Here is a 12,149-nt window from a genome sequence, read left to right as displayed (position 1 = left end):
GGGGGGGGGGGGTCAAAGACGATGACAAAAACACAGACTCGGATAAGGGTATTGTTTATACTGATAATCTAGTGAACAATAGCGCAATTTCACCCTTTTGTAATGGTTTTGAGTGATCTTATCAGAGCCATTTGGTAAAAAGTCAATACACTTTTTGGCCAGGAAATTTAATCCAGTTCTCAAGGTCATGCTGTTTGAAAACTTTGTTCTTTACTCTTTTCGTTTTAAACGGATGAGGTAAGAGTGGGCAGTTTATCGAAACGTTTAATGCTGCTGTCATTTTAGTGGCCCACGTCCTAAACTCGTGCTTAATTTCGAGTAGGGATGGGCGATAGATCAAATATACACAAGACCTTAAATAAGTATATCGCAAGCATATAGTATAAATTGTCATGATCTTTTAGCCATCTAATACACTGAGAGTTTTTGTTTTTACCACATGCTATTGATGCTCCTTTCACAGTAGACTTTAAACAACCCACCATCCTGAAAAATCTCATTCGTGTTCATTCATATTGAACCCTTTTATCAGCAGAAGGGTTTATTTGACACACTGATAACATTTTATGCATTAGAGCGTTGAATTTAACATGAAAACAGTAATTAGGAGCATATTTTAAAATACCGAGATATCATCTTTTGCAATAAAGCCCCAAAATGATTGTCATTTTAGATCACGTCACTCAGCACCTATTCAGAGTTTTTAAAATTAATGAACCAATATGCTGGCAGCTAAATTATGTATAGTTCCAAATTATAGTAAATGAATCAATGATAACGGTTCTGAACTCTATATAATCTTTAACTTGATGGGAAAGGATACGCAGGTGGAGGCCGTGTGTCCCAAGCGGGTATCAGCAGCCATCAGGCTGGTCACCGCGCTGCTATGAATCATATTAGATGCTTAGCGACTCGCCATTTCAAGCTCTGAGGCATGAGTGAACGTGTCTGTGGGATTTATGTGTCCGCTGATGTATTATACACAGCAAAAGAGCAGCAGGGGGGGAATAACGGATTAAAGTCCTGCGGCTGTGTGTTTTCTGCGTAGACGTTTTAATAAAACATTACACTGGGTCAAAATGAAAAGATAAGAAATCCCGGGGAAAGAAAAATGTCCAACAACATACCGTAAGATCTCATTTTTTTCCCTACGTAGAACTCATATGTGTAATCTAAGAAAAACAAAAAGCGTTAGAAGATAAAGTAGCTTTTAGAGCTTGGAAATGCTGTGGAAGGAGTCCTGCAGATGTAGAAAACAAGTTGCCTTCTGAGCCCGGAGCAGCATCAGCACGCTGACATATCTGACTTGAGGCGGGTCAGAAGAAATGCCTGAAAACATCTGGAAATGCACTCAACTATTACCATAACTTTGCCATATTAATGGGGTTTCGAAGTATTAAGAGTAATTTATGGTTACAGACTTTAAGATGGCCTTAAAGTCACAAAAGTTCAGAGCTGTCATCCATCAGCTCTGTCCTTTCTGGGAACCAAAACTTTAATGAATTCAAACTACCAAACATGAGTTAAATGAAAGAAGCATGCCTTGAAGGATTATTCATTGCTTGCTAAAGTTTTAAACAAAGATTTCGTGTGAATGGGTGTATATTCTGCAACAACAACTGGTCGAGAGAATCTTTCTGATTTATCACAATTACAGATTGGACCTCTTTTTGTCTCTGTCCAAAGAGATGCAGACTAATTTACTGTACAGATTTTTTTTTTTTTTAAAACACAAAGGCTTGGCTTCTTGTAAAAATCACAAGGCAATCAGAGAAGGGCGGTTGACGAACTCCATTTTAATTCACATCCTGACTGGTTTCATGAATAAAAACAAGACTACTTCTGCTCATTTTTCTTATCTGTGGATGGAGTGCAATTTCCTATTGCCAGGGTTACCAAAGTTCAGCCTGACAGCATCAGAACTATCTCATGTTCAATAACAACATGAATTGATATGAGTTGAGAAAAAAAAAAGCAATTACAAAACAATAAAGCGGCAAATATAACTGAAATGTTTTGTAATTAAATTCGGCAGCTGATATGCACTGTCCAGCAAAAAAATAAAATAAAAATAAGAAATGGCTCCATCTGGATTTAACTAAGCAAATAGAAAGAACTGCAAGGTTTATTATGTTTCAGCTGGCTGCTAGTTATTCAGCATAATTGACGTAATGAGTAGATTCTCATTCCTGGAAAACAGCACTGGAAAAGCTGCTTCTCGGTTTCTGAAAGGTCAAATTATTGGTTGGCCTCAAGAAGACAAAACCAAGGAGATTACGAAACTAATAAAACTGGCTGTCCATTGCGTTATTAAAACCTGGAAGGACAGTGGTGAACGATCACTTTTAAGGAAGACAAACATTTGCCACAATTTGATCAGGTCGAAAAGTAAAAGGGAGACCAAACTCACAGCATTAGGCCCCTACTGATGTGTTGTATTAGTTAGGGTAATTAAAGAAAAAGGTTTCGATTAAAATCATGGACATGTGTGGTCAGAGGAGTCCAGATTTATCATGTTTCAGAGTGGCAGATGATTGGGGGTAAAAAGAGCAGCAGATGCAGCGATGCACCCATCATGGTGACCACCAGGTGGGTGGTGGAGTAGTGATCCGCTGTTTTACTTCACCAGGTCTTGGTTCAGCAATTGTGTAGAAACAACAAAATAAATAAAAATAAAAGAGGTCATCTGTAATGTAATGTATGACCAGGTCTTCCATCGGTCTTGCTTCATGGCAAAAGTGTTACTATGTCAGAATTAATTCAGTGCAGATTCAAAAAACCCTAACCCCACTGAGATGTACTGGAGAAAAAGCCAGCAATCAATCAGACTTTCCCTTCATTAATGCAAACATTTGGCTAAAAATTAAAAAAAATACAAATAAAAAATTCTGGATAGAAATCAGTGCAGTGAGCTCATCTAAACTAACTGAACACTGGAACAATGCAAAAACAAACAGAAGCAAATAAAGCAGATTTAATACAATATTGCTTTTATTTCCTTTGTATTCTTCTTTTATTTTGAAACCACGTACTGTTAAGGAGGTTTTAAGCCTCGGTTCGAAGTAGAAATCTTACCTTGACATAAGCAGGCTGTTTCTCCAGAATGAGATCAGCGACCTTTTTGGAAACCTACAGAGAGAAAAAGCAGAGTAAAAAAAAATGTAGCAAATAAGAAGAAGAAAAAAAAGAAAAAGGCAGAGCAAAGGAGCATTTTGATGTTCCTCCTAGATGTCACTCCACAGAAGCAGCTTGAACACTGTAATCTTCCTTTGAGGATGGGCCAAGAATAACAATCATGGCATCTGTATTGAGAGCACCAAAAAGCCAAAGCTTTTTTAAAAAAAAAAAAAAAAAAAAAAAAAGAGTCTTTCTCAGTGTCATTTCATTCACTGTCTTCCTCAACTGAAAATCTTGTTTCTTTAAGAGGGGTCTCTGCATTTGTTGTTCCTGCTGTGCTTTAGAAAGTTCCACCCGCTACCATTGTCCCTTTTTACCAATTCGATACATATATATTCTGAAATTGTAATTATATGAAGAGCTCGTGTCCCGCTTATGAAACAGGCGGTGGTTGTGAAAGGAGTACGAGCCCCCTGTTAGGGCTCGCCCGCGAGTTTCATGGAAGATGGAAAAAGCAGCGGAGCACAGAGGAGCAGTGAAAACGAACTGAACTGAAGCCTTACACAAACAAGGTCACGCTGAACTCATCTGTTAAAGCGCCTCCCTTCAAAATAAATCCAAGCGTTGGGTGGGATGATGCCGGCAAACACCACGTGCTCCAAAATGTGCCAGTTCCTTTTTCCTGTTTGCTTACAAAGTCTGTCAAGCTGAGTTAATCCAAATTAACACACACCGTGTTTAAGAATATATATATAAAAAAACAATACGCTGCTTGTTGTCTTACTAATTCAGCCAACAGTCTTCCTCTCATGAACCATCATTTTGCATCTGTGCAACACACCGAGTATCAGCACACAACTTCCACAAACCAGGACGAGCCTTCTGAGAGAAAAAGTATCTGACTCTTCAAAGTAACGAGGGAGGCGGTCGTATCTGTTAGTATGCAGCAGATGAAGGCAGAGGTGGGGATGACATTTCAACATGTGCTATGCATGCATGATTGCAAACCGAAGACTTGAGCAGATGGCAAATGTGGCTTAGCATAAGCTGCTTGGTAATTTGGGGTTTTTTTTTTTGCTTTTAATGGTAAATTTTTCAAGCAGGATACTAAAAAAAATATGTATATCTGTATTTGGTAAAAAATTAGCAACTTTTGTAAAAGGAAATAGTGGACAAATGAAACTATGAAAGCATTTAGTCCCACAGAACTGACGAAGTATGTCAAAATAATGCCACAACGCCACCTATTGGCACTTAACCACTTTCACTTTACAATAATACACTTTTGAAAGGAACAAAGGAGTGTAAATACATTAAAACAGCTGTGAATAATTTAACACTATCTATGTCACAGGGTTAAAGAAATTTCTTCTGAGCCTGCTTTTACACACACACACACACATAATACACATGTTCATATTTATACCCATATTAGGACACTGTATGACCTAACCAGTACAGCACAGGGAGCAAAACCAATGACTGTCAATGAGGAATAATCAGCTAAAACACAACTAGATGACAAATTCATTATTTACTTGCCTTGGCAGGCAAAATGGGAGAAAAAGGCAAAAAACAAGAATGGTCACGAGAGAAAAATGAATATTCATACACTCTAACTTAGAAACTATTAGAAAAGAAAAACTAATTCAAATACTCCGGACAGAAAGATGAAAATACTTGAATTTGGCTTCCCTTCAAAATTAAAAAAATGTGCTTTAGCCCGAGTAAGTTTCTGCAGAGTTTCGCATTTCAAAGATATTTGCTACTTTCAGCAAAAATTAAAAGAAATGTATGAGTCAATTAGATCCTAATTAACTTGCACTAATTAGGCTCTGAGGTAGTTAAAAGTTTGCCCGTTTATAGGGGAGATGAGTGTCATGGAGAGCAGAAAGTAAACCTAGGAAGGAAGATTTAAACCATATTTATTAAACCTCTCATGAGCTGTAAATCTGACACAAAAATGACTTTATCATGTATCAAAATTTGTCAGACTTTTTAAAAAATGGGCTGCATAATAGCATTACTTTGAACTTAAGCAACTCACACTACCTGAAACTTTCTTCTTTTTTTTTTCACCACGTAACATCCTTCCCAGCCCCATTTTTACATACGGGGGCGTCCAGGCAAGGTTTGCACAACGATTGCATAATGCAATTTAACATTTTCAGAAACTGATCACAGGGACAGAATTCATTACTGCTGCAGAGGCTATAATCCTCGTTCGCTCTCAAGTTTCATTTAAAGACCCTTAAGATCGTTACATCCATGTGGATTTGGGAATGCAGTTTTGAATTCAGCAGTATCCATGTGTATACTTTACAGGGAGTACGTTCATAGTCAAGTTAAAGGTTACAGTAGGTTCAAATATTAGCTGGATTTTGGGTGACATGAAATATTCGAGATAAAAAAATGAAAGATATTTTTTCGGGAAAGCCCTGGAGAATTAAAAGGCAATTAACCCTCAGATGAGATTTATAAGACTGTGTCAGAGAATCCAACTGAGCTCAGATACAAAAGGAAAATAAAAAAAAAGCACAGTCGCTCTCCACCACATGGAGACGATTTAATGCTAATACGAGTCAACATGCCAGTTTGTAAAGCGCACCTCCTCACACAGTAAGCGTGGGGGAGAAAATGGTAAACACAGGCTGAAGTACGTGTGGCGCAAATTGTGTAGTATCTGTCCTGCTCTCGTCTCAAGTGCTCCAGCTAGTCGGGCGCACGTGATCCTGCCGACGCCGAGCTGCTTTTTTTTTTCACCAGTGTGAAGTGGCTGACAGAAGTACCGTGTGAGGAGACTCTCCACATCAGCTACGACAAGAAAAGGCCATCACAGGGCGGCCCGATGCTGAGAATCTAAAAGCACTATTATTGCTTCCACTGAGGGATATAGTCTGTATGATACTAGCCGCTGGGGGGGATCACCATTAGTCTGATAAACTACAACCCTCACACATGATTTCACAACCAAAAAATAAAACATCTTGACTCTTTTTTTTTTTTTTTTGCTTTTTGCTGTACACTGCCAAATAACTTCAGATGAAAAGAAAAACAAAAACAGCAGCTTGATCAGGTTCCATTAGCATATTTTTAACTTCATCCTGCGTCTCGTCTGAAGCGCATCAGATTGATTTAGTGCCAAACAGGCCTTGGAACTCACCGTACAGAACCAAGTCGGAGCATTCAATCATTCACACGGGCTCCCCGTTACTCCGGCTGTGCTGTTTTGCTGATACAAAGCAAACTTTTTTTTTTTTTAACAAGCTTATTTCACCACTGAAGGTATAAATTAAAGTCTTTACATAAAAACGCCACATGTCCATTCATTTTGTCCTGGAGGGAAGGAAATAACGCTCACAGGATTTATTAAAATGTTAACTGATGACTGAAATTCAACCTATTCTCAATATGACATAAAATCAACACAGAAGTCATCTCAGGCCAAGCTGCGTTTGGAGAAATTGCGAAAATGTCATCTCATTTCCTGGTAAACATTTAAAAAAGTAAAAAGGTGGGACTAACAGATCAAAGACTCTACATAAAGCTGACTGTACTAAAGCCAGAGTCGCAAAAATATCTGACAGTATCCCCTCCGAGTGAACGATGTCGGCAGGCCACAGCAAATTCATCACATGTTTTGAAGCTGTCCCTCAATAAAATGGCTCTGGGTTGAAAATGTTCTCACGTTATTTAATGTACCTGGAGAAGAAATTGCTGCCTTGTTCGGGCCTACTTCCCTCGCTGGATCTCCAGCTAAAAAGGACTTCATAGCATTCACAACTGCTGGGCAGGAGGCTAATTTTGCTAAACTGGAAATCTGTAGCTCCACCTACATATATGAGCTGGATTAGAGAGGTCCTATATTTTCTTAAATTGAAAAAAATATATATATAATCATATTGAATTTGTACAGTAAGGCTCTACCATTTGAAATAACCTTTCTGTCCTACGGTAACGGCACAGATTGTCAGATTATACTGAACTGAGCACTCTGGATTATAAGGCGCACTGTCGTTTTTTTGAGAAAATTGAAGGCTTTTAAGTGCGCCTTAAAGACCGGAAAATACAGTATATGTAACAAGTCCTATTTCTTATGTTATTTGTTTTATTTTAAGCTGTTTTTTCCCCCCTTTTGTTTATCTTTTATTAGTTTGTCACATTTAGGTGCTGAGGCGGGGAATGTTTTCGGTCATTGATTTAAAATGTTGAAGACCTAATAAAAAGGTCAGACTAATCAACAAGATGGTTGGACTTCTCATGAAAGAGCTTTATACATTATGTCACTAAACAGGTCAAGGGTTTGAGGATGACACACTTGCATCGACACAAAACTTGGCCGCGAATCTTCTGGCCTGGATCAATTCCCAGGACTCACGAGACACCTGCGGGCTGAGTGCCAGAAGCTGAGGGGAAGCAGGAGACCTCCGCTCTCATTCGGAGAGGGAAACATGCGAGAGCGCTCGTGCGGTCTTGCGTCGGGGTTAACATGCGCAGCCTTCGCCGTGCCACGGGGCCGAAAGTCTGGAGCATCCTCTCAGCTGAACACGCAGCTCCGTGGGCTGCTGCCAAAACTGTCAAAAGGAAGGGGAAGTGGAGGAAAGGTGGCGTGTCGGAAACAGAGGAATGCGAAGTGTATGTGTGGGGGGTGGGGTGGAGGATACATGTGGCAAAGTGCAAAAAGAAACCAAGCTGAGGGAGAGAATGGTGACAAGTCAGCTAAAGGAGGGGGAAATCGACTCTGGATTGTGAGGGTTGCAGCAGCAGGGAGAAAAAGGCTGCTTCTTCCCCCACATGCTTCTATAAATAGATTTTTTTTTAAACAGGCCAGCTCTTTGAAATTGCAAACACCTAAGTGACCTCGCTATAATGGCTATTATGAAAATGGCACTCCTCTAGAAGGAAACCCCGGCACTGATGTTAAAGGACTGTGGTTTAAGAGTTCAGGAACTGAAGTGTTGTTAAGATCAGACCAAAATCTGTCATTTACTTTTCCCCAACATCTTTCTCTATAGGAGAAAACAGTTTTTTTTTTTTTTTAGAGCTGTCAAAGAGCCTTTAAAGCTCAATACACTTTATAAGGTACTGCTGGCTGTGGCATGTTTTGGAAGATGACTGGGATTTAGAGCAATTTTTAGAAGGCTGTGATGAATTGCTAAGAGATTACGGCGCAAAAGCAAATTCACATCTTTTATTAAAATAAGAAAAAGAAGCTTTCAAGATGCTCTTCTTTGGCGTTTTTTTGTTATGTCGTTGTATTAAAATTAAATGTCTACAGTGAAGGGCAAGTGCAAGGAGCTTTAAGGAGTTTTTATTATCTCCATGTTTGTGGAAAACTAATAAAATGAACCTCAAGGTGAAGTCAGCATACATTTCGGAGAACTGAAACAAAATTTGGCCTCATTTTTTGGGTTTATTTATGAGACCACACTGCACTCAGTAAATTAAACTAAAATAAAATTGCATTTTTTTTGCTGGTAAGTAAAGCCATATACGAGGCTTTTATGTCTTAATCATTCCGGCTTCACTTTTGAGCAGGAATATGTGCTGCACATTCACCCACCTTTCCTAAAAGAGGTTTCTAAGTCAATTGAAGGTACAAGCTGATCTTGACTCTGGGGTTACTTATAGCCTCATTCTGAAGCTTTCACCTAAATTAACTGGTCATTACAACCATATATTTTCAGCATTCGTGACAGAAAGGCCAGTTTGTCAACCCAGAAACGATAAAAACTGGTTGTTTTAAGGCAAAAAAAGAAAGAAAGGCAACAAAACCTGAGTTAAATATCACAGGAACTGACACGTTCATTTTCTGAGTCTTTTGGTCAATATCAAAAGCAAATCTCGGAGGACGTTTAAATTGGAGCTGATGTCTTTTAGAAACCTTAAAGTCGAAAAATATGTCATCATGTTTTACCCAAAGGCTGCGTTTAACACGAGTGATCAATTTGTCATCAGCGCGAGGACAAAGACGTGAATGAGTCATCTTCAGCTCAAAATAAATCCATACGTTGTCCTTCTCTGTGACACGCTGACTCTGTGCGCGTCGCTGAAACATTCACTGCATGTTAAATCGCTCCTTATAAAAAGAAACACCGGGATCGTTTTTTACTTTTTCTGCGTTTAACGGCACATACCTGGGTGTCTTACGTCTGCTCTTACTCAAAAACTCCAAAAATAAAACAAGAGTAAACCCAACGCTGTCTCATTCGGTGAGCGGATTTGGTTTGCAAGGTAAAAGTGCAAAAAAATTTCCTTGTCTATGTTCTTTTTTCCATTCGAGTTTAACTTCCAATCGTGCTTCAAATGCTGCACCTCAAGGTTAGAAATCAAAGCTTATTGTTGCTGCTGCTTTATGCAAATTAGAAGTTTTAAAATGCACTTTACAATTGAAAGAATTTAGTTAAAAACGTGCATTGCTAGCAGCTTGTTTTGTGTGTTATTCCAACAAGAAAAAAAACTGTTATTTTTGTCAAATTTAATTTGTTTTTTTCTGTCCCAGCTTCAGAAAGGAAACTGAATTCTATCTCATCAGTGTGTAATATTAGACCGTAAACATATCTTTTACCATTGTTAAAAAAGAGCAAAGGCCCCACACTGAAGCCCAGAACTGATTGTGATGGAAAAATAAGGACCACTGGTACTAACTGGCCCAGACATGTTACACGTCCTGTGTAATTGCAGTTTTGGAATGTGACTCCAGACAAAATTGTGCAGAAAAAAATGGACCTTTAACCAAACTAGGCTTAACTGCATCCAGGATATTTGTGTGTTAATAAAACTTTGTGGAAAAATCAAATATAAACCACTAAAATCAGTTTCAAATGGCTAAAAGTCCCCTTTTTTAGATGCTTATATCGTACGTCTTGTCCTGGAAACAATAAACAGATGTTGGGTTTACTTTACAGAACAATGAACACATTACATGGGTTGAGGGATTTTTATCTCTTAATATTCAGTTAACTTTGCATAATCAGAATCTGCAGCGGTATACAAAGTTTAGAAAGGTATAACCTAAAAGATCCCAGTCGTGTTAATCTGTGCCAAAGACGAGAAGGCCCACAGAGGAGTCATTTTCTTTTTCTTGTCAATATTTTCCCCCTTTATACCTACTCACTTAGAAGACAAGCGGCAAGTCCTGGGTCTATTATTTCTCAAGGAAAGAGTGAACAAGACCACAGGCTGTCACTTCTACCTAACAGTCTGACACATAGTTTTCAGTCCCGCTAATTAGGAGAAAATTAACTTTTTTTGCTCGACCGGTCGTTGTCTCAGCGCCACACTCCTTTAAGATCTGGCAACACAGACATTTCCAATCCGTTAAAAACCTAATATTTATATGACACACATACCACTGTTTGTATATTCGCTCATTAGCTTTAATAAATACAAGCAGCTCACAACTCCTGAGCCCACTCAGATGATGTGTGCTTCATTGTATTTCTACTGCAGCTTTTAACGTTTAATCTTGTTGGCACAGAGGACATTTGTTGGCATTCCTGACGGTGCGCGAGTGCTAGTGACAGAGAAAACGGGGAAATACTCACTGCAGCCTGTTGTCTCTTGAGCTTGTCTCTGTGCTCCTCCAGCTCCTGCAGGTTCAGCTCAGGCGGGAGCTTCTATAATCGCACAAAACAGAAACAAAAACGTAACCGTGATGACTTTATAGTCCACTTCCTCCAACACGGTAAATAACGCCCAAGGCAGTTCTATCTATAAACACAGATTCTGCCCCGACTGGATGCGGTTTCTGAACACATCCGGCGTTCAACTTTGTGAAAAAGCTCCCATTAATCTCAGAACTACAGTGGTGTCAAAGTTCTGCTGCTAAGGATCACAGCAGGGATTTCATTTATCTTGAAGGAGCAAATTTTCGCCCCTGAGTCTTAATTTTTCAAAGAAATCGCGCTATGAATTTCAAAGAACTTAAGATATGTATAGCTAAAGATAGCTGTAACCCTTTGTTCTTGCAAAATGGAGGAAAAAAAGCACATAGTAAAAACCCTCTGCCGAATCACGAGTCAGATTAGTCAAGAAAGTCGAGAATCTTATTTAGTAAACAGCAAACAAACTCTGCAAGAGAAAGAAGATATTACGAATCCATGGCCCAAAGGATGATAGGTAATTACTTTCCTCTTGACTGAGAGTCTCATTTCAGATGGTGTAGCAATACCAAGATAAATCTAATGAGATTTCACACCTTTCTTGTGTTGAGCAGATGCAATCCATCAATCTGGATCTCAATGATATGCATGCAGCTCAGTAGAAGTGTAAGAGACGGTAGCTCAGGTGAGAAAGAGCTTTATTCCTGCCACTCAGACGGGGCTCAACAAGCAAAAAAAAAAAATTAAAAAAGCATTTATTCACATTTGAGATGCAACGCGCCTCTTATCAAAGTCGGTGAAATGTGGTGGGTTTGATGCGATCGCTCTCACAGCGGCGGGGGGCGTGGGAACTTAGCAGTGTCTGTCATGGTTTTGTAGTGAGTTCTGACCTCCAGCTCGTGTCGCACCATGTCGAAGGAGTCGCTGGAGAAGTAGACCTCCTCGATGCTGTTGATGATCTCCTGCTCCGCCTGGGGGTCGATGGGCTGCTGCCTCAGCTCCCGCAACTCCTCCTGCAGGACAGAACGAGAAGGGAGGGAAGGCAGAGAGAGGCCAAATGGGTTAAATATGCTGTTTAGATGAGCACTTAATCAGTTTCACGTGTTGTCACAAAAGCCTAGCGTTCAATATTAAGCTCATCATGTGATGAGAAATGATGGCGTTGTCGCCATTTTGGCCAAACCTTGAAAATAAGGTTATGCGAGATCTCATGTGATATTGCAAGATGTCACACTCAAGAGTACGTGTTGCGATTACTGCTACAACCACATCAAAGTTTAGCACAATATCTGTAAAAGTGAGTTATAAACATTTTTGTGCTGACTAATGTCAACAGATGGTAGCCATCTTAAATTGGACTGACTGCAAAAGTTAATAAGTTTTAGATATAAATCCAGAGGTTCAGGAGATATTTTAGGAACAGTCACA

General features: G+C 39.3%; 1 protein-coding gene across 2 annotated transcripts in view; it reads right to left on the bottom strand.

Annotated features, from left to right (window-relative positions):
- Window positions 1-12,149, bottom strand: part of vps50 (VPS50 EARP/GARPII complex subunit) — a 103,860-nt gene that overhangs the window by 81,749 nt on the left and 9,962 nt on the right. For both annotated transcript variants that reach the window (XM_017424682.3, XM_017424689.3), the window contains exons 3-5: window positions 11,612-11,734; window positions 10,665-10,736; window positions 3,076-3,129 (exon numbers count right to left, since the gene is read on the bottom strand). In XM_017424682.3, the coding sequence (XP_017280171.1) occupies window positions 3,076-3,129; window positions 10,665-10,736; window positions 11,612-11,734 (249 nt within the window). The remainder of the gene's footprint in view (window positions 1-3,075; window positions 3,130-10,664; window positions 10,737-11,611; window positions 11,735-12,149) is intronic.

This window comes from Kryptolebias marmoratus, linkage group LG5 (genome assembly GCF_001649575.2).
Source record: "Kryptolebias marmoratus isolate JLee-2015 linkage group LG5, ASM164957v2, whole genome shotgun sequence".
Lineage (NCBI taxonomy): Eukaryota > Metazoa > Chordata > Actinopteri > Cyprinodontiformes > Rivulidae > Kryptolebias > Kryptolebias marmoratus.
The sequence above is the reverse complement of the archived record's forward strand: the minus strand, read 5'-3'. Positions and strand labels throughout refer to the sequence as shown.